We start from the raw sequence: 23775 nt of genomic DNA on the forward strand, positions 1-23775 counted from the left end.
AACCCAGACCCTTCGCTCTAACCACTGAGCAAACTGGCTAGAGCTGATGTGTTTTTTTAAATTGAGAAATAGAAACTCTTGTCCATTGATGTATTAAGACTTTAGAAACTACATTAAGAACTGTGTGAAACTGTTTATTATAGGTGTCCCAGTCATTAAAGTGGTGGCATTACAATGCAGTTAATAGTGATCTTTACCCAAAATGTCTTGTTGCTGAGAAGCCATTAAAACATTAAATTGTTAGAATTACAACTGCATTGGATCATCAGGTAGAACTTGGTTTGTTTACACTATAGTACAAATGACTTACATCTCAGAAAGGAACAAGGCACCCTGACACAAATGCTATTCTTATGGTTCCAGTAATAGGATCGGGCTTTTGCTCTGTCCAAATGGCTCAGTTGTAAACTAGAAGGCTGTGGGTTTGATTCCCAGGCAGGGCACATATCTAGGTCGCAAGTTCAATTTCAGGTCGGGGAGCCTGTGGAAGGCAAACCCATCGATTCTTCTCTCTCACATTGATGTTTCTCTCCCTTCCTTCCTCTCTCTAAAATCAATAATAAATAAATAATAAATAAAAAATTTAAAAATCCCTCAGATGAGAAGTTAAAAAAACAAACAGGATAAGGGGTTTTTTGTTTCTCTCTCTCTTTTTTTTTTAAATGAGCACAGACTCCAGCCTCTCCATCTTACGCTTTCCTTGCTCCGCCCCCCTGGATTCCTGAATTCAGTGTTAAGCATGCTTCCGGGTCCTTTAGGCACAGCCCCTCTCTCTGCCCGCGCAGCATCTGCCCCAGGTACTTGAATGCCCGTCTTCTTCATACTTGAAACCACGGTCCAGACTAAACATGCAGGCCGATGTGTTTGGGCAAATGCAGAGAGGAAACATTTCTCTCACTTCAGAAAGTTCCTTTATCCTATTTTATGCCTTTTATTTTAAACTTTGGTGTGTTTTTTTTTCCTCTACCAGTTGTTAAGACATCTCCACGGACATTTCAAAAATCTGCTTATTTGACTTCGTCTAATTTTATGGATTCTACAGACAGAAACTACTTTATGAAATTATGGACCAAATTTTCAACCAAAAAGACACCAGTGGTAAGGAGGGATAGACGGGGGAAGCTGCAACTGGTTACATAGGGTCAGAAAAACGCAGGGCTTGATATTTGCAGACTAATAAGTTTCACCAAAATGATTCTCCGACTGGCGTCACATAAACACAAGGGATTTGTTTTTGCCGCTTTCTACACCTCTAATAGTAGACGTCGCTTCTAACAATAGAATATTCCGTGTAGAGTTTGTGAGGGCCTTTCCCCCAGGCAGAACCCGGTCAGAACCTTAACACCCAGCTCTCCTGTTTAGCACGAACAGGAAAGCACAATAGAACTAAGGCTGTAAAATACGTATTTCCCGGGAGGACTTGCTTTGCTGTTGGCATGGGATTTTGGTGTTCTTGGGCTGAGTCGCCAGAGGGAGCCCCCTCAGAGTGCATGCTTTATGACACAGCAGCACTTAGACCGGCCAGCTCACCGAGTCCCAGCCCCGTTCTCGGCAAATTCGGAGAAATCGGTTTATTGAATGCAGCATTGGCACTGCAATCAAGTGAGGTGGTGCTCATTGTCCCTGTGTAATAGTTTGCACGTGATGATCTGGGAATGCGAAGAGATCTCAGTCATTGCAGTTGCCGTTGTGGAAGCGATGGAACTTTCGCTTTGGTTGTCATCACCTCGATGTGTTTCCTTAAGCCCAGCTTCTTCTAAACAAATAACTACATCATCTTCTGAAGTCGGGACCATAGGCAGGGGTCAGAAGAATCAGACTGGCTCCTGCAGGTGAAGAGTCTCGGGCAGCGGTATGAACTGTGTATACATTCTACTCTGACTTAGTCGTAAGAGTGGGGTGTTGCAGGTGCAAGAAAACAGATGCCCATTCAGATCGGCTCCGGTAGGAGGCAGTTCCATTATGAAGGGTAGGTGAGGGGTTCCCAGTGCATCGTGGGCGGGGTGAAAAGCGGACCTCGGAGAAGCGAGCTTGGGTTAGAAAGGCTGACGCGTTCTCTGCCTCCTGAGGCAGCAGGTGCCTGTCACCTCTGCTTCTCTTTCTCGTGTGTCTTGTCCCCTCTCTCTCTGGGCTGGCCTCTCCCACAGAATTTGCACCCTTTCTCATGCACACCAGCCCCAATTCTCCACGATCTCTTGACTCAGTGCCTGCAATTCCCAGCAAATTCCATCTCTTTAATATATATTGCAGAACGCAAGAGAATCTCATTGGCCCAGCTGGACATTTCAGGCCATACCACCCCGATCACAGAAGACTGCTTGTCCAGTTATCGGTGGCAGGGCCACCTGTACAGACTGTGGCTTCCTAGAAGGAGCAGTGGGTAGACTCTAAACATCTATAATATGAATTCGTTCCCTGATACTTGAGTGCATATTTATCCAAAATAAATTCGGAATCGTTCCCCTCCACCGGGGATCCGAGGGAAATCAAATATCAGCCATTGGGAGTGGGGATCACGTCCACCGTTTGGGTTAAGTTCAAGAATCCTGAGGCCCACACCAGCCTGGGAAATTGGGGCAGAGCGCTGGGCCACTCTACCACCCTCCAGGGATAGCACAGAGACGCTCCTTCTCTGAGACCCCGAGTTCCATTCCGAGCCAGTGGCTCTGGTATTCTCCGTAGCCCATCTTCCTGGTCCCTTGGCCTCCTACTGACCCCTGAGGTTTGTGTCCCAGGAGTCCTCCCTCTGCACAAGGAACCCCTCAGTCCTGGGACATCCAGCTCTTTCCAGGTCAGTCCACCGCTTCCTCTCTGCACACGGTGGCATGGCTCTATGCTTCCTGGAGCTTAGCTTTTCAAATGTCAACTGTTCTTTACTCTCCCCTAGGACAGGGCACTCCAGAGTGTAAACTCCGGAGCACAAATCATGGGCCACCTTCATGCCGCACGACGAGTCTGTGCCCTGCAGCCAGACCAGCTCCTGTCCCGGTGAGGCTGTGTTTCCGCACACCGCTGAGATGCACACACCGTTGGCTGGCACCCCTCCGCCAGTTAGTGGGCATTCGTGATTTACTTAAATCTGAATATTACCTGTTAGAAAGCCTTCAGGCCTAATTACAGGTAGCTTTTCTCTGGTCCAGGGCGCTCACATACCCAGGAGTGGGAACAGGGGAACAGAGATGTTTTTTAAAGCCACTCTGTATGTTCTTCTCAATAATTCATCTCCAAGATTTCCATATAAAATGAATGACCGGCGTGGAGAAACTGGAGGGGAAAGAGTGATAAAAAGGCAGCGTGAGAGTCGGAGGGGCCACCTTGGTGGCGGCAGATGGGGAGGGGAGCAGGTGTCACCTGTCGTCAGAGTCCCGTGAACTTTTACACGCCGGGCCACTCACTCTTTTCCTGCAGGGACCTCCCTGGGAAGCTCGTCAGCCCCATGATCAAGGGCAGCCAGAGCCTAGTCTAGGACACCGACTGTGTCCCGTGTGAGGCTGGCAGCTGCCTGCCCTTCACGGCAGCAGCGTTCAGACCTGGCAGCCTCGAGGTCCCGGCGCCTCTGCTTGTCAGTGCTGGTGGGGAGACAGTGGAACCGAATCACACCCCCCAAGAGGCCCACAGGTTCATTCTTCAGGAACCAGTGCAAATGTAACACTAAATTACTGCTGTCGTGTATGGGGTGAATTTGCCTAAGATATTTTTAGTGCCTCATTTTCTTTCTTTTTTTAATATTTTGTTATTGATTTCAGAGAGGAAGGGAGAGGGAGATAGAGAGAGAGAAACCTCAGTGATAAGAGAGAATCATTGATTGGCTGCCTCCTGCACGCCCCCTACTGGGGATCGAGCCCACAACCCAGGCATGTGCCCTTGACTAGAATCGAACCTGGAATCCTTTAGTCTGCAGGCCGTTGCTCTATCCACTGAGCCAAACTGGCTAGGGCTAGTGCCTCATTTTCTTGTCAAGATTATGAATACAATGCTATCTTTAAATTGTAAGTATTCACTTTTAGGATAGTTCATAGTTTGTTAGCCTTTGCCACTGCTGTTATAATGCTACAAAAGGAGCAGCATGGCTGTTTAAAATCACCACACCGAAGCTTTAGCAAGATGTTGCCACATTAGGTTAGAGAACATAGATGGCCTTATACAGCATTTCTAATCCAGAAAGGGCTTTCGTGTAAATTACCTCATGTGCCCTCATTCCACCCCTCCGGAGAGAACGTGTTATTTTCCCAACATAAATTTCCATGTATTTTTAGAACTTTTAGTTCCCAGTTTCTGGATTAAAGAAAGGAATTACAGCTTTCTCTTTCAAAAACCTGTATCTTACCTTGCCCCCTGAAAAAAGAAAAGGTAGAAATGTTTGTGCCTCTTTGGCTTGTAACTGTAGATGAGGATTTACCTTTGGAAACGATCCAGAGAGCCATTGGCAGAGAGGGACAGGGTAGACGCTCCTGTCAGCAATGCTTTCTCTGGTTGTTTCTCTGAGGCACCCTTCCTGCTTCTGCTGAAGACTGCGTTCTTCCTCTCTACTCAAACCTACCCCAGAACTCACCCATGCATGAGGTCTTTCCTCTCACCCCTTCCTTCTAACATTCCACTCTTTCCGTGTGCATAGTTTGTAACTACATGTATGTCAAGGTGTGATTACAAAACAAGGAAACTGCTTTTGTCTGTGTCTTAAGGAAACCATTCTATTCCTTGGGAGTCACGTGGACACATATTATAAGTGGTTGGGTAAGTGTATATTTGTGTGCGTGTATTTGTACGCGTGCGTGTGTGTGTGCGCGTGTGCATGTGTGTGTGTGTGCATGTGTATTTTTAGTCTGGCTTGCTTCTGTCTGCATCTACCTACTGGTTCCTTGACCTGGAAGGAAATGCACCGACTGAGTTCATGTGACAGTCTGACCACCTACTGGGTGGTCTTATGAAAGCCACTTATCTGCTATGGCATGTCATTTTCTCTCCTGTGAAGTGAAGCTAGTAATATCTGCCTTACAAAGTTATTGTGTCAAATGCTTATGGAACGTTTTTCTAAATTGTTAACCATAAAACAAATGTTAACTGTTGTTATGGTGATAGTGGTTGGCAGGGAGGGCAGAAAGGGTCAGGCCCTCAGCTGTTGCTCGCCTGAAACTTACATGCTGTTTGTTACATGTCGGTTATATAAAGAGGTGATTGGTGTAAATTTAGGAAATAATGCATTTGACAAGGTTATTAGATACAATGTCAATATGCAAAAATAAATTAGATTTTTATATAATAGCAATATTTATTCCCTTCACCTCCCCTCCCTTCCTCTACGCTTCTCCTTCCCCTTCTTTTCCTCTCACTCATTCATCTATCTCTACCCATCCTGAATGTGTGCAGTTCCTACTATGTATGCCGATCTGGATTTGCTTTTCAGTACAGCACAGGTATTTGTCCAGTCTCTCTTCTTGACACTAGAACAAGATGGACATGGTCCCTGTCCTTATGGAAGGTATAGTCTAGTAGTGACACCTTCCGGTCTCCTCTCATTGGTAGGGTCAGGCCAGTGTGTCTGTAGCTTTTCTACTACTGCCTTCTCCCCCCCTCCCTCCTCCTCCTCCTCCTTCTCCTCTTTCTCCTCCTTCTCTTCCTCCTCCTCCTCACCTGAGGACATATTCATTGATTTTCAGACAGAGGGGAAGGGAGAGAGAGAGAAACATGGAATAGTTGCCTCCCACAGATGTCCATACCACACTGGGGATCGAAACCACAACCTAGGTATGTGCCCTGACCATTTGGTGTACAATGCTCCAACCAACTGAGCCACCCAGCCAGGGCCTGCCTTGGTTCTATAAGTAGAAAATGGGCTAATGGAGCATGGAGGGCCTCGGTCTTACTGACTCCTAACATCCTGACAGCTGTTTTTGTTCCTTGTATCTAAGATCACTGGGTATTTACTCTAGGACCCAACTAATTCATCTTTCTTAGAAAGAAACGTGTTATTCTTTGTTCTTCAAGTCTGGGGGGAAAAAAAAAACTGTTAACATCACTTTTCTTGTTGTTATTCCAATAGTTTATCAACATACAATGCTTTCTAGGAATATGACCATAATTTAATATAGATTTAAGTAATTTAATGAAGTGCTTAATTTCCTCATTCCTTGCTTATACAATCTTCTGTTGCTTTTTTTCTTCTTTCTTCAAAGTTTAAATGGTATTTACTTTTCTGAATGACTCCCAAAGCACATTAATTTGAACGTCTCTAAAAGATTCTTAGAGAACTATAAACATAATTTTAATCAGCCTTATTTCTTTTTTTAAATTGTTTTATTGCTTAAAGTATTACAAAGAGTATTATATATGTCTCCTTTTTTTTCTCCCCTTGACTCTCCCCTAGTCTCCCATACCCCCCAGTGTCTTGTGTCCATTGGTTATGCTTATATGCATGCATACAAGTCCTTCTGTTGATCTCTTACCCACCCACCCCCAACTCTCCCCGGCCTTCCTGCTATAGTTTGGCAGTCTGTTCGATGATGCTCTGTCTCTGTATCTATTTTTGTTCATCAGTTTATAATGGTCTTTATTATCCATGAGTGAGTGAGATCATGTGGTATTTTTCCTTCATTGACTGGCTTATTTCACTTAGCATAATGCTCTCCAGTTCCATCCATGCTGTTGCAAATGGTAAGAATTCCTTCTTTTTTACAGCAGCATAGTATTCCATCATGTAGATGTACCACAGTTTTCTAATCTATTCATCTGCTGATGGGCACTTAGGCTGTTTCCAGATCTTAGCTATGGTGAATTGTGCTGCTATGAACATAGGAGTGCATATATCCTTTCTGATTGGTGTTTCTGGTTTCTTGGGATATATTCCTAGAAGTGGGATCACGGGGTCAAATGGGAGTTCCATTTTTAACTTTTTGAGGAAACTCCATACTGTCTTCCATAATGGCTGCACCAGTCTGCATTCCCACCAGCAGTGCACGAGTGTTCCCTTTTCTGCGCATCCTCTCCAGCACTTGTTTGTTGATTTGTTGATGATAGCCTTATTTCTTAAACAGAATTTTCTTTTTAGGTGTGAGTTAAAAATGCACAGCTCCTTTTTTTACTGCTGCTAAAAATATATAACAAGCGTATACAGTGAGAAGTTTCTTTGTATGACACTCACATGTGCAGTTGGCTGCAGCGAAGTTCTTGTGTTTTATTTGTCAGATATCACTGTGCTCACTTGCCCTCCCTGAGAGCAGCCCGACCCCCTCTGCACGGCTGGCTCCCGGGAAGCACACGTGGAGGTTATGATGGCTTCGTGAAGGCTCCTTGCTCTGGAATTATTGTGACTAGGTCTTTGCCTTCTGAAAGTAGCTCGATTGTCTGAATTTCAACTGTATCTGTTTCTTCAGCAAGCTCCTCTGACCTCCTTAGGGGACACCCTTACTGTGAAGCAGGCCACATTACCCCAAGCCAATTCTTTAGAAAAAAAAAAATGCTGAATGCCCAATTCGTTCAAAGCCAGCGTGGCAAATGCATGTGTGTGGCAGATAAGGCGGCACCGTTTTATAAAGTGCCCAGTGAGAAGCGGACCTATGGTGAGAGAATAGTGGGCACCTAACACCTACTTGGCGCTGTTTCCTTTCAAAACTGTGAGGAGGTCAGCTCCGGGGCTCACCCAGGATTACGCAGCTTAGGAGGGTCTATTTTGACGCCAAAAGAAAAGTGCGTTCTCCTCAGGTGCATTTTTCAGCGCACAGGGCTCAGCGCCATATTTATTAGCTGGGGTAACGTATAAGGAAATGCTTCTCTGACCTGCCACCGGGTTGCCAAGTGGGACGGCTCATATAAGATCAGCCATCCAAACGCTTTTTTAAAGACAAAAAATTGGTGACCTATTAATTTTAAAATATCATTTATGATACTGATTTATGCACAGCATATTGAAGGGTATCCACCCGCTGCATTTTTTATCCTTATTAAAATGCATTGTACCTTTGGCCAGCGAGAGCCTCTTCAAGCTGCTCCTGTGTCCTTGTAACATGACTCATAAGATTGTCTATGCTCTTTTGCTCGCTACCTGTCCCATTGGGGCGGTCATTGTTTCTAGGCCTGCTTTGTGGATAAGATATTTCATGAGTTCGCGTTAATATTTCCAATTCAGATTCAAGACGTGAGGATTTTTATCTATCTTCTTCTATATCTATTACATATATTTTTTTCTGCCACATTGAGAAACCTGATTCTGAAAGACATAGATGATAAAATTATAATATCTCATTACAGTTTTTATTTTTATGCCCATTACACACAGAGTAGCCTCAGAATAACAATAATATTGCCAGCACCCAATATATTCGATGGTGTTATAGCTGCACTATCAGAGCGTATAGTCATTATACACCTGCTCCCCTTTAACTTTCATTTTGTCTTAGTTCTCAAATTTGTAGATACGTAATGCTCGTTATTAGAATTTAGGCAAATATCTCTCTAGCTGTTTTGTTATCTAAGCTAATTCTGTAATAGATATAGAAAGGGCTATGGTAACAGTGTTTCCAGAACTCTTACCTGTTGCTAACAGTCTGTTGTACTATTGTACTTTATAGTTGAACTGAGTTTTTTATTATCTATCCTGTTTCCTTGTTTTAGTCTACTCTGTCAAGGACCCTATGGTTTATGTGTTGGGTCTTCTTTGTTTATCTTAAATATTTGTCATTTTCTCTTGAATCCTTTTCATTCATTCATTCATTCATTTATTCATTCATTCATTCATTCATTTATTCATTCATTCATTCATTTTTAGTTTAAAAACTTCTCTCCATTTACTTTCTACTTAAGACATTATTTGTTGTGCTCATTCACTCCTGTATCCTTTCTGGTTTAGTTTTTGTTTCTAAGGTGATTTTCCCCCCTTCTATTTCTAAGTCTTTCCTGAGTTCTGTCACCTCATTTCTGAGTGTGTAACACTGTAATTTATTTGTTCCTCTAATGCAGTGGTCAGCAAACTGCAGCTCACGAGCCACATGCAGCTCTTTGGCCCCTTGAGTGTGGCTCTTCCTAAGCCTTAGGAGTACCCTAATTAAGTTAATAACAATGTACCTACCTATATAGTTTAAGTTTAAAAAATTTGGCTCTCAAAAGAAATTTCAATCGTTGTACTGTTGATATTTGGTTCTGTTGACTAATGAGTTTGCCGACCACTGCTCTAATATGTTGTGTCATTGTCTGAATGCCTTTTAGTTTATTTTGAAATAGTGGAATATGAACTTTACCTGTTTTATGAGCAAGCTTTCATTGTATGTAGAGGTGTTATTCTACTCCAGCAATTCTCAACCTGTGGGTCGCGACCCCTTTGGCGGTCGAACGACCCTTTCACAGGGGCCGCCTAAGACCATCCTGCATATCAGATATTTACATTACGATTCATAACAGTAGCAACATTACAGTTATGAAGTAGCAACAAAAATAATTGTATGGTTGGGTCACAACATGAGGAACTGTATTTAAAGGGCCAGAAGGTTGAGAACCACTGTTCTACTCCTTGCCTCTTTTTTCTTATAATAACTTTGTATGGGGTTTGACCAGAAAATTTCTCATTTTTATGTGAAATTCGTTTTCTCAAGCTTTTAGGTTTCTTTGAAGGGTGATGAAATATAAATGACGTTCTTCCTGAGGCTCCCTGGTTCTGCTTCCCTCTCCCACTTTGGTGTAGACTTGCTCTTTCCTTTGTCTCTGTTGCCTCTGTCCTGATAATTTTATTCCATTCCCACAGCTTTCCTTCAGTGTGAGGCCCCTCAGAAGGGGGAGTCCCAGTGGGTCACTCTCAAGAATTCACAGTTGATCTAGCTCCTTTGGACCTCACTGTGGACCCCTTACTCTTACCACTACCGGAGTGGAACAGCCCCTGCCTGTTTCCGCTAGGCTTCCCACAGCCTCCCCCTGTGCTTCCCAGGGGTTACCTCTGAGCTGTTTTGGAGGTTCTCCTGTTCTCAGCTTTTTTAGTCACTGTCCTGTCCCTTCCTGCGGCTTCCTCTTGCATGGAAACCTGTACCATGCGGTTTGGGGGGCTATTATCACTTGTATTTGGAGCTTGAAATGATACCTTCTCACCTTGTTTTCTTACACATGTCTTGAAACATCTTTTATTTTACTATATAGTTTCTATATATATTTTCAGATGGGGATTCCAGAAGATCCAAAAGCTGTGCATCCACTACCACTGGCATCTTTCCCAGTCATGATATAATTAAAAGCATGCATCAGTATAGGGGAAAAAATAAGGATGGTAGAAAGCAGTGGTTCTCAACCTGTGGGTCGCGACCCTTTCACAAGGGGTCACCTAAGACCATCGGAAAACACATATATAATTAAATGTTTTTTTGTGATTAATCACTATGCTATAATTATGTTCAATTTGTAACAATGAAATTGGGGGTCACCACAACATGAGGAGCTGTATTAAAGGGTCGCAGCATTAGGAAGGTTGAGAACCACTGGTATAGAGTGAAATCACAACAGTAAATGTAGTATATACAAGTATAGAATGATTCGAGGAAGAAGACTAAATTAATATGAGAGTAGGGCAGCAGATTTGGAATCTATTTAGTAATTTTATAGTAATATGAAACAATATAGACATATCCGTGGAGTTACTTAAATATATCGTTTTTAAATGGTGAAATGTAAATAGTGTGTTCCTTTCTTATCCCATTCCGGACCCCTCCCTTCTGCCCAATCGACATTTTCCCCTCATCCTGCTTACACAGAACCTCGGAGCTGATGGTCAGGGGAACACTGAAAGGTCTTGGCAATCAAACGTTCCCCCGAGAGCCATGTCCAGGGAGTCCACATGGTAGCTCTCATGTGTCATGATTTCCACAGCTAGCCACAGCTGAGAGCAATTCTAGTCCAGATTATAGAGAGCAGTGAACATTATTTATCTTCCCAAATTTACATAATTTACATTAAAAATATTTGTTGAGCCCCTGCTTTGTGCTAAGGCGTGTGTGCATGTGCCGGGGAGACAGGGGGGCGATTCTGGTCTCCAGGGTGGAACTGCTGCCCAGAGATGCTCGCTGTGTCCATCTTGGCGTCCGGCAGAGCAGAGCCACTCCTGCAGGCAAGTCTTTGCAATGCCGACGTGTCTTTAGAACAGTGATGGCGAACCTTTTGAGCTCGGCGTGTCAGCATTTTGAAAAACCCTAACTTAACTCTGGCGCCGTGTCACATGTAGAAATTTTTTGATATTTGCAACCATACTAAAACAAAGACTTATATTTTTGATATTTATTTTATATATTTAAATGCCATTTAACAAAGAAAAATCAACCAAAAAAATGAGTTCGCGTGTCACCGCTGACACGCATGTCATAGGTTCGCCATCACTGCTTTAGAACCACACCAACTTAATCCTTAACACTGGATTCTTAAAAGTGTCTTCAAAGACAGGCAAACTCTCGAAGCTATGCGGCCCCCAAGGCTGAGCAGGTGGGGAGCCTGGAGTTGTGGGCTCTTCACCATTAGCTATGGCCTGGGTTCTTTCACTGACATGCTTGTTCGTGGTTATTTCCTATACGATTTTAATAGAATATCAATTTATAAAGGAGCCTGGTAAGGGCATTAAAATAAAAAGTCAGGTTTATTTCAGCTTTAGTTACTGCAAGCAAATATTAGTGTCTTTTAAATGCACTTGCTGTTTAAATAAATGTTAATATAAATCCCTTTATCAGTGCATAGGTTTTTTTATGTAAAACAAATAAGCACTTGCCAATTTATATCTCTGTCAGTTAAGAATTTTATGTATTAACTTTGGCTGAAGTGAAGAAACCCAGTGCATGGACAGTTGCTCAACAGGCCCACACCCCATCAGACCGTCTGTGTGTAAACACATGTACTGTTTACAAAACAGCATGAGCTATCTTTTCTTTTTTTCCTCCATCTTTTTAAATCGCCTTTTACCACCAGGTCATACTCCTTTTGAATGCTGAGACTGTGTCTTTATATCTCTGTATCCCTATCAAATGCTTACTAAGGATTTAGTGATGGTGACGGTGATGTTGGTGAGATACAGGAGAAAGACGTCGCCATTTGTCCTGTTTCCGGATCACGTGTCAACATTGTTGGATATAGTCAGTCTGTTACTCTGTGTGACATCTGGGAAAACTAAAAGGACAATAATAATCTGGATCCTTGAGAGAGTCTCATTGGAAAGATAAAAGTATAAACGTGAAACATGAACAAAATTTTTCTACATCATTATTCAGATCTCATATATTTATATATTAAATCGCAGTCTCCATAAAAGTATTCTGATTTTAGTTATAAAGTTATCCACCCCCCCACCCCCCACTGAACAAATAACAATTGTTTTAGGCCTATCTACTTTTCCTTTTTCTTTTCACATATTTGGCAATCTCTAGTAAGAAGAGAAATGATTATAGCTCTTTACTCACTTGACATGTTTTTAACATCAGTATAATTTTCTGATGCTGTTTCTTGCGTAGGAAGAAAATTCTATGGAGAGACAGTACGAGGCAGCCCGGCAGGCCCTAATGGGGAGGACACCTCCTCATTTTACATTCCTGTTTCAAAGGTAGCAACTTATCACGTTTATTTATACCTGGGCATCTTTAGATTGATTTTTCTCATATCGAAATAGAGCAGATGAATCCTAAATGATCAACATAAACTTGGACCTCTATACTAAAATGAACCCAGTGGTTCAAGATAAAAAGGCCATTTAAATAGTTGTTTGAAATCATAGTTCTTTTTATTGTCTGTAATTTTAAGCTATTTGTTGAAAATTTTTTTTTAACATAAATAATGCATGTGTCTATTTGTCTGCTCTATAAAACATAATTAATTTTCCCCACACTGGGAGACTGTCTTTGGTTAGTCTGATTCACAGGACAGGCTGTGTGGTATTCACAAAGTTCTGGGGGTTAGGAGGGTGGTGGCCAGATGATAGGCAGTGGTCCCCAGAGCAGCTACAACTGGGCCTGTATGACCTCTGACTAGCAGGGTGGCCTTGCTGGTTAAAGCACTGTAGACAGAGAAACTCAGCAGTTTAAATATGAGCTCCAAATGGGTCATGCTGGGACAGATAGGTGCTTTGGATTTGCCTGCATTTATATGCAATTGAGCTACTGTGCACACAGCAACTCTAGTTAGCAAGTGTGGGGTGAATGGCAAACTGTAGGATTTATTCCCTAAAAATGGTGAATGATTCTTTCAAGTCACTCTGGGAAAACAGGCTAGTATAGAAGAAAAAAGAAATATTTTGTACTTTATTTCAGGTGAGAGTATAATACTAGGATTTTTAGAAATGTTTAATTTGCTATTTCAGAGCATTAGATTACAAAGGAAGGGAAATATCTATGTCCATTTTCATAGTCATTGGTATATTGCCGGGCCTCACATAGCTGGTAGACTAGGCTTATAATATAATACATTCTGATCAGTAGAAAAATAATTTGGTTTCGTGGAAAAGGAATGTTTACAGCAACACAAATTTGCTTAATCTACAAATTGGGATGTAATAATGCAGCTTTGAGGTATATGCTTATGAGGGGTTTTATTGATATTTGCACTTATGTGGAATGTAATAGTCAGTGTTTACGTATTACATGTTTTATAATACTTGGTATCATTACAAAATTCTTTACATTTTTTGTTATTTCTAATTTCAGGGGTTCAGTACCAACACCCCTCAACAATACACATTATGCCTCAGTTTCAGAACTACAGAAAGTTTTTGAGATTTGTGAAGAGTCTTCTAAAATTCCCTTTGGATATGGAAAGAGGTGAGTTGGGTTTTATTGGATGGAATCGGTTATTTTCTACTGGTCAGTTTAAGCTAATGGCATCGTCCCTCGGCTTCAAAAACATCCTGAATCCGGGAAGCAGGGCCCCACCTGCCACCATGGGGTTGGAATGAGAGATGCTGGCCCTCTAGGGAGGATACAGGCATAAAGCTAGGTTCGCACAATGGGAAGCCTCTCTCTCTGGAACTCTGGATCTTGAGGGAGTGATCACATGATGCAGGGACAGTTAGAGGTCATTCAAGTCGCCAGTGGCAGAAGAATCAGAATCTACTGGGAAGTACAAGCAATGATGTCTACCAGTCTCTTCCTGTATCGTGACTCAGCTGTGTTTTGGCACCTACCTTACCTTGGCTTCTGCCTCATTAAGCCTGGTTCTCTAGTTTTCCACCAAGTCTCTAAACTACCCGACAGCTTGTCAATACCCCTCTTTGTAATATTCAAATTAGCCAAAGTTGGTGTCCGTAATGTACAGTCAACATCTCTGGTTGGTTCAGTGCTATATTTCAAAACGTTTACTAGCTCATGTCCAACATACAAAATGCCATTTCAGGGTTCCAAAGCATAATATGTCAAAGTGTGGTTCAAAACCGGACCATGTAGCCCAGCCGGTATGGCTCAGTGGTTGAGTGTCATCCTATGAACCAGGAGGTCATGGTTTGATTCCCGGTCAGGGCACATGCCCGGGCTGCGGGCTCAGTCCCCAGTAGGGAGTGTGAAGGAGGCAGCCTGATCAATGATTCACTCTCATCATTGATGTTTCTATCTTCCTCTCCTCTCCCTTCTTCTCTGAAATCAATAAAAATATATTGTAAAAAAAGCCAAAAAACCAAAACCTGACTGTGTATAAGTTGAGGACTCCATGTAGACCACAGCAGACCCTCCACTGCTGATTTTAGCGCTTGGTTTTGGTGGGCATTCTCCTGCACTCTGTTTCTACTTCAGCTGGACCTGCCACACTGGCCCTCTCTCTTGTAGGCTTGAACCCAAGCTTCCCAGCAAAGATCTCGCTGGCTGAGTCAACCACCATTTACTATGAGGTGCCACTCTTGGGTAGAGGTCTCTAGCCAGGGCCCTTGTAGGTAACAGGCTGGCTTATAAGTTGATTGCCCCCATGTCAAGCGCCCATCCTTTTCCAGTCATCTGTAGCCAGACCAGTGACAGAGAACTGAGGAAAGAACTCTTCAGAAGGGGTCTGTGGGTTTGGCAGTCTCTCTGGCATATTTGAATACATGGCGACACACTAGACAAAACCTTTGACTGGAAGGAAGTACATTCAAATGTTAACAGTGAGTATTTCTCTAGAATTATGTTCCTTTTATTTATCTCTTTTCTGTACCTTCTAAATTGTCTACACAGGACATACTTTTTATTTTTATATATCCTAAAAACTATTAAAATTTCATGAGAATTTGATGAAATATTCAAAAAATGGTCCTTTATATACAATTGAGTTTCTCATAATGCTCTATATGTTAAAAAAATTTTAGTTACATATAAATCAGGGCCTATAACATAATGATAAGTGTTAAAAGTCAAATGCAAATGCATATCCAGCAAAATGGAGGTTCTAAAAATATTTGTGTAGTACAGAAAATAATAACACTGGAAAGAAATATACCAAAATTTCATCAGTTACTATCTTTTAGTGATGGGATTATGGCCAATTTTAATTTTCTTTCTTCTTCTCCATATTTTCAACAATGAGCATTTTATCATTTTCAAAGCATTAATATAAATTTTTAAAGTTATTTTTAAAGTCTGCCACACAAAGGGATATTTTTTTGATGGTGATGTGTCATAATGAGAATTTAAAAATGAGTAATACTTTCCTTCCTGTCTGAGTTTTATTGTTGTAACACTTTGGGTTTCCTTCACTAATTTTATGACGCGAAATAACTGTCACTTCTAAGTGGTCCGCCCCCATCTGCACCTTTCAGTAGATAGAGACTCTGGCATTACCATGAGCTAATTAGCTTTCCGTGACAGTGTTGAAACTGTGGATCTCTGGGGATTTATTGAAGCTCTGAGTTTTCAGTACAGTGAGGCAGGTGGATGGGAATACAGTGAGAAAGAGAATGTCTTAGTTGAGGCTGCTGTAACAAATTGCTACAGACAGGGCGGCATGGCTAACAGTTATTTCTCACAGCTCTGGAGGCTCAGAAGTCTGCGATCAGGCTGCCAAGGCGGCCAGGTTCTGAGGAGGGTCCCCTTCCTGGTTTGCAGATGACCGTCTCCTTGCTGTGTCCTCACAGGGCGGAAAACAGAGAGAGGAAGCAAGCTGTCTCCTGTCTCTTCTTTTGAGGGCACTAATCCCATTCACGAGGGCTTCACCTCCTGACAGTCACCTCCCAAAGGCCCCCCACCCTCTTATGCTGTCACATTGGGGATTAGGATTGCAACACATGGATTTTGGGGAGGGAGCACAACATTCAGTCCTTAGCAGAAGGAAAAAAAATGCCTAATAGGCTGCAGTGGACTATGTATACATCACCTGTGCCCCTGGTGAAAGGGACTTGTCACTCAAGTCTGACCCTTCGTATATGGTGATACTTGTATGTCTTTCAACTCCACCATGTTTGACTTCTGACTTTCTTTCAGAGAGTTTTCACTTCATGCTTGCCTTGATACAAAGGAAAAGTAATTGTTGAAAGGCAGAACTTGTTCTGTTATGCTTTTTTAAATGTGTGTTTTAAGTGAAAAGATATCCAAAAATCACAACATGTGTTGCCGGTTGAATTGTGTCCCTTAAAAATTCATGTGTTGGGACTCTAACTCCCAGTACCTACGAATATGTGACCTTATTTGGAAATAGAGTCATTGCAGGTATAATTAATTGAGGTGAGGTCATACTGCAGTAGGGTGAACCCTGATTTCATATGATTGGTGTCCATATAAAAGAGGAAATTTGGTACAGACACACAGGGAGAGAGCTGGGGTGATGCAGAAGCCCAGGAAATAGAAGATTGCCTCAAACCACCAGAAGCTAGGGGTGAGGCCTGGACTTGATTCTCCCTCACAGCCCCGCTGACACATTGATCTCTGACTTTTAGACTCCAGAGCTGTGAGACAATAAATTTCAACCACTCAGTTCATAGCACTTTGTTATGCCAAACCTAGAAAACTAGTACCAAACTGTTACTAAAACCCACTGAGATTTTTCTTGCTACTTTCTTTCTATGTTCCTTTCAAGGTACTACATTCATACTCTTAGGAATTTGGCCATAAACTATGGATTATTGTCTTTCACTAAAGAGGGAAGAACACCTTTATGCTTCTGTGGGTTGGAATAAAAGGTCTAGCCCATAAAACATAAATGCATCTGAGACTGAACTTAAGGGGCAAGACTCAGTCTAGTTATACTTCTAGAGAGAAGATCCCAGGCCTGGCTTAATGGCATTTCTCCACTGCCAGGAGTAGAGCTGTTCGGTCACTGGAAAACCCAGGTGTTGACAGTATTGGTCTCGCCAAGGTTATCCTTCTCTAGGAAGTGCTTCCTGTGTGAGCAAGTCATTGGGAAGCAAGAGCTTCTAGGACCTTGGGTGTCGGACCGGAAGGGGCCTAGCACTCTGAGGAGGTTCCAAACGCTGTTGTCTAGCAAAAGACTCAAGACCTCAGTCCAAGAGTGATCTCCTCCATTAAGAAAGCAATTCAACTTCACTATCAGTTGATAACAAGTAATCAAAACTTCTAAGCAGAACCCCTGGGTGCAGGAGATTGGACTACCTCTAGGTAGGAATATTGGCGTCACCTAGCCTTTGCTATAGTTGATAGGGAGCTCAGGCCCAGCAAAGGCAGGTGTCCATGTTCAGCTGAATGGGAGCTTTCCATGAAAGCCGGTGCTGGAGTCCAGCCATGAACTACCACCCAAGAGCTGCAGCCCCTGCTTGCCATTCAAACATCACTCAGGCAGTGAGCTTGGGCCCACATTGGATGTGTCACCCACTACATTTCCTCCTGGGTCGAGGACAGGCCCAGAAAGCTAACTCTGCTTCCAGCAGTAGAGCCCCAAACTCCTGAAGATACCTCATCGAGACTTCTACCCCTTTTTGTCACAATATCATCCTGGTTGACATTTAAATGGCAGGCTTTATCTTGAACAGACTCAACTGGTATCAGCCTTTGCTACTGCCAGATATGTGTGTAAATGTGGAATGTGAGCAAGTGGAGGTCAACTTGAACCTGATCCTTGAAACGTATTTTTTGCAGAGATAGGAATCATTACGTGGAACTATAGAGGAGAAAGAATAATCACAGCCAACTACTGGTCTCTGCAGTAAACAATCATCTATTAATTTTCAACATTTTAACTCAGCCTTAGGCTAAATCTAAAATTTAGCATTGACAGTGAAAAGTGGAACTCTGAGGACAAAGTTTAGGACGTAGAAGTGGAAGGTCAACATATACCATCTGTTGTTGATGGAACAAGAGGTGGAGGTTTTAAATAGGAAACATGAAGATGAAGATCTGACAGATGGAGCAACTGAAAATAGGTTAGAACTGTTCTGGGGAGGAAAAGTTGGGGGAGTGTTATTAAGTGAGCTAAATCCTTCCCAGTCAGAGTGGAAATCCATGTCTCCCAAAGGTGTGTCTAAAGCTGATAAATCAATACACGTTAGTAACATATTTAGAAATCAGAAGGTTATTACCAGGACATCTAAGCACAGACATGGTTAAGAAATGGTTGGCTTTCAGGAGAAAGAAATTGGGGTGAGTGTTGCTTTTTTTTATGAGCCCTTCTGTATAATATGGCTTAGTTTTAATTCTATTCATATGGTAGGTTGATTAAAATGTTAATGAAATATTTTTTTCAGAAATGAGGGAAGATCACAGATGAAAAGATGAATATATTTTTTATGATTTAAACATCTTAAGTTTCTCTAGGTTCAAAATAAAATTAAAAGGAAAACAGCAAGCTCTTTAAAATGCAACAAAAGAGTTGGCATTCCGTATATAAAGAGTTCACACAAACTGATATGGAAAACACGAACATCCTCAAAGGATAAATGAGGAAAAGAAATAAACAGTTTACAAAGTATGGGAGACATGCTAGTTAATCAATACAAGAAATAACGTTCCATCTTGCAGTGGATGAAGCTCAACCACTCACAGTGCTCTGCTGGGTGAGCCACGAAGGGAGGGCTGCCTCCCCTGAGAGGTAGCCACGGAGCAGGTGACTCGCGCAAGAAGAGCAATGGGGCGGGAGGAAGTGCACTACCAGACGCAGGAACTCCAGGCACCCAGTCCACACCCCCACCTCATCCTAAGAGCCGGATGAAATCACAGTCCCCAAACTAGCGTCAGACGGGCCCAATGTGTGGTCCAGGTCAGGCCGCCTGACATGCTTTCCTTCTTTCTCTCCTTGAAGGAGCAGGAACCACTGTACATAAGTTGCACTTGATTGTAAAGTCCTAGAAATTAGGGCCTGTGCCTTACCTATCTAGTTTTATACTCCAGCACCTATCCCAATGTCTTCAGTTATGTTCTGTATAATAGATGAGAAGTTTATGGTAATCTGCACAGTACTTTATGTCAGCTGCTATCTAGGGTCTTGCTACAGACACCAGTGAAAACTTGAGCTCAACAGAGACTTGTTTGCAGACTCCTGACAGGACTTGATAAAGGTAACCCAGTGAAGTCATGGGCATAGGTTGCGTGGCCATTAGTAGTTTTTCATCTAACAGGTATCATTCATTTTTTCAATTTTCAGCAACAAGGATACCTATGCTGAGAAATACTCTGCATTGTTTCAGTCTTGTCCATGGTTAAAAGACTTGCCTTTTAAGCCTCCAGAAATAAGTGATGTCAAGGAAGATTGGACCCTTAAAGGTAGGAGTCGTTTTACAACTGGTTCTCATATAAATAGTAAAATTATAATTATATGTATTGCTTACCCTTTTTCTGACTGTTATGGATTTTTTTTAAACTAAATGAGTGTTTTAAGTCAGCACCGCTCCTTGTAGGTAGGGGGGGTTATTTGCCTCATCATTATACATGAGAAACAAACTTCAGAAAGGTCACACAGCTACTCAGAGTGGACGCTGCCCCCCCCCACACCTGACCATACCACTTGCAGGGGTCTTCTAGGGCGAGGGGCAGGTGCTCTCTGGAAGAGAGTTGACTTGGGATCCCCCTTTGACAAGCAGGGCTCCTTTGAGTGAAAGTGAAGAGAAGCATGGAAGGTTTCAGGTTGTTGGCTGCTCTGGGAGAATGCTGAGGCTGTTAGGTTGACGGATCTGGCCCAGTCTAACTCACCCCCCTCACTTCACACACTTTTTGCCTGTTGCTCCCCAACACACATGTAAATGCATATCTTCATGTGCAGACAGATGCTCATTGCATTTTTGTCTCTGGGCTCAGTGCAATGTTCATAAATGACAGTGAGTAAAGACCTGGAACAGTGTGAGGAAATTGAAGCGTTAGAGATGAAAATGGGCAAATGGGAAAGTAACCCCGTGTTGGGATAGAAGCTGGGGTTCTGTGCGTGACTGATGGAGGAACGAGTAGATCGTGGGAATTCTCTAGGACCTGGAGGCCAGGAGGGAGCCACTGTCTGTAGCCTGAGGTGGGGGTGGGATGTTCTGCCTGAGTCCAGAAGTGAGGATCCCTGCTTGCTCAGGTGACCAGGGGAACCAGAAACAGAATATAGATTTGTTAGGTTGCCAGGGACAAGAGGACACATGGAGGAAGGAAGAGGTTCCTAAAACAGCCGTCTTCTAACCCATTTAAAAGCAGCTCCCTCCTCAGCTGTAAATAAATTCAGGATAGCTGGCTGAGATAACGTATCTTCAAGGATTTTACACACGAGGGAGGGTGTAAGCAATAAGGATTAGAGTCCCAAGACCAGAGTTCCAGGAAATAATCCCAAATTCTCAAGTAGATACTTCGTGTCATCATACAGGAGCGGGACATATGCTAGGAACCCCTTAAAGACTGTGACCTGTCACTCTAGTACCTGAGAGTACCCAGGGGCCCTGGACCAAGCATGTCACCACAGCCCATCCTGTCCTGGCTCCCACTGGACAGAGTGCCTAGACCTGTCCCATCTCGTGTGTTCTCCTCTGCCTGTATCCTTGTTCCAAACATACTAGTAGCCTGGCCAAACAGAGCAAAGTGGGGCTGTTGCCTGTGGGGTGGTATCGTGGAAAGAACATTGGGTTAGGAATCAGAGGACCTGGGTTCTAGTTCCATTTCTACTATTATCTGGCTGACTGCGGTTGGGAAAATCAGTTCTTGTATGAGCCTTGGGAATAATAATATCGGTCCTACAGAAATATAGTAATATCCTACATTCTACATATCACTGTAATATGTGTATATTAGAACATAATGTGTAATATAATCATATAGGACCAGACAAGATGAATATGGTGTAATTAAGAAGCAAAGTGCTAGATACCTACGAGGTATTATGATTGTAAATTTTTATACACGCAGCAGAAGTCTGTGATAGTTTCTTCAATGATGGTTTCTGGAGACTTATTCTGTTCCTTTGAACGGGCCATGTTTTCCTGTTTCCTTATATGTCTTGTGATCTTTTGTTGAAAGTTGGGCATTTGAAAAAGGAGCCTCCTTTCCAAGTCTGCAGACTGGCTCCGTGCAGGGGGAGACCTTGGCCAATTAGCAGGGCCCAGGATCAGCCCAGCATGAAGGCTTAGGGTCTTTCCAGTCCTTTTCTGAACATGCACTTTCCATGGGCTTTTTCCCAATTCCTCAGTATGCACAGGTGCTTTAAAAAATGTCTTAATTTTCCTAAGAGACTCCTGCTTCTTAGCTGTTCTATTATATTCCTCTATTAGTCATCTTTTGACGCAGGCATCTGTGCATCTATTGCCCCCTTGTGGTTTCCATGGCTTCCTAAGGCTCCCCTAGACTGAGATTCCAATGGTATCACTTTGAACTCAGCTTAGTCACACAGTCACCAGGCAGTACCAGACAGGTGAGAACATTGCTCTACCTTCTGGTTCTCAGGAGGGAACTGGGGACCAGGCCTCCCTTCCTCTATGCTGTACTTTAACCCACCAGGGAAGGGGGTGAGACAATTTATAAAATTACCTTGATATTTCTTACCTTTTTAATGTGGCTTTTTCTTGATTGGGCGTCCATTGGTTGCTGTAGGCCTTTGACTGATTTTCAGGGCTCCTATAAAGTTATTTTGGCTGGTCTCCAGTTGTTTATTTAATGCTTCCCTGGAGGAATGAGGGCCTGGCGCTTTCTGGTCTGCCGTCTACCTGAGGTCCTTCACTGGTGGTTTTCTGATCAATCACATCACACTATTGGCTGTTGGTCTATTAAACACTCGCATCTTTTTCGCATGAATTGCCAAGCCAGCAACTCTGTTGTACAATATATGCGGACTTGATTTTTTAAAATTGAAATGCAACTTTTATTTTCATTTTTTTATTTTACTAGAGGCTTGGTGCATGAAATTCATGCACTAGGGGGTGGGGTGTCCCTCAGCCTGCCTGCGCTCTCTCGAAGTCCAGGAGCCCTCGGGGGATATGCAGGCCTAAGCCGGCAGTCAGACATCCTTAGTGCGGCCGTGGAAGCAGGAGAGGCTCCTGCCACTGCCACTGCACTTGCCAGCCATGAACCCAGCTTCTGGCTGAACGGCGTTCCCCCTGTGAGAGCACGCTGACCACAAGGGGGCAGCTCCTGCGTTGAACGTCTGATCCCTGGTTTTCAGTGCACATCATAGCGACCGGTCATTCTGCTGTTTGGTTGATTTGCATATTAGCCTTTTATTATATAGGATTTTTAGCCCCACATTCTAGCTTGATAAGATCACTTTGGGTCTTGATTCACCTCCCATATTAACTACTTATAGATTTCTATAAATCCAGCAAGCATGCCACTTATGCCTTTGTCATGGTCACTGTAACATCCAGTGGCCCTGGCCTGGTGGCTCAGTTGGTTAGAGCATCGTCTTGATATGCGAAGGTTGCAGGTTCAATTCCCAGTTAGGACACATTCAGGAATCAACCAATAAATGCATTAATAAGTGGAACAATAAATCAATGTCTCTGTCTCTCCCTTCCCCCTCTCTCTAAAATCAGTAAATAAAAAATTTTTTAAAATAGGACCCAGGACTTGGCTAAGAAGAGTATCCTGTAACAAGTCTCTAGAGCAGGGGTAGGCAAACTTTTTGACTCGAGGGCCACAATGGGTTCTTAAACTGGACCGGAGGGCCGGAACAAAAGCATGGATGGAGTGTTTGTGTGAACTAATATAAATTCAAAGTAAACATCATTACATAAAAGGGTACGGTCTTTTTTTTTTTTTTTTTTAGTTTTATTCATTTCAAACGGGCCAGATCCGGCCTGCGGGCCGTAGTTTGCCCATGGCTGCTCTAGAGACTCAATTCCAGGCAAAGTCTACATGGTGTGTGATTCTGTTACCCATGTTGGGATTCTTGGGTTCCCTAAGGTAGAAATTGAGAGGAAACCTCAGAGAAGCTTTCAGACAGATTTTATTAAGCTTGTGCTCGAGCATGGGGAGGCAGCAGAGAAGAGGGGAAGGTTCTCTGAACTGGCTCAGGGGCCCAGTTCTGCATGGCTGCTTTCAAAAGCTGGGGACAAAGTGGGCTTGCATGAAAAGATGGGCTTTTTGAAAATGGCAGGCAGATTTAGCGTATGGGCTATAGTTTGTTGACCTCTGCCATAGTAAAAGGGAAATTAAGTTCATCAGAAATAATTTTCCTTCACAAATCCTTTTCAACACGTATCTCTCATTATAGTATTTTCTAAATACGCAAGCCATATATATATATGCCTAATATGCAAATTGCCCCCTCGGGAGTTCGGGAAACCAGGAGTTCAATCACTCGCTATGACGTGCACTGACCACCAGGGTGCGGAGAGGAACGAAGGAAGGCCCCTGCCTGCAGCCAGGGAAGGGAGGCACTAGCTGGGAGCCGGAAGGTCCCAATCGGCCCCAATCACCAGCCAGGCCTAAGGACCCTACCTGTGCACGAGTTTCGTGCACCGGGCCTCTAGTT

General features: G+C 43.0%; 1 protein-coding gene across 1 annotated transcript in view; it reads left to right on the top strand.

Annotated features, from left to right (window-relative positions):
- Positions 1-23775, top strand: part of LRGUK (leucine rich repeats and guanylate kinase domain containing) — a 102979-nt gene that overhangs the window by 77611 nt on the left and 1593 nt on the right. Inside the window, exons 16-19 of the mRNA XM_059711822.1 lie at positions 971-1098; positions 12462-12550; positions 13647-13760; positions 19489-19607. Of these exons, the coding sequence (XP_059567805.1) occupies positions 971-1098; positions 12462-12550; positions 13647-13760; positions 19489-19607 (450 nt within the window). The remainder of the gene's footprint in view (positions 1-970; positions 1099-12461; positions 12551-13646; positions 13761-19488; positions 19608-23775) is intronic.

The sequence above is a fragment of the Myotis daubentonii genome, chromosome 10, assembly GCF_963259705.1.
Source record: "Myotis daubentonii chromosome 10, mMyoDau2.1, whole genome shotgun sequence".
NCBI lineage: Eukaryota > Metazoa > Chordata > Mammalia > Chiroptera > Vespertilionidae > Myotis > Myotis daubentonii.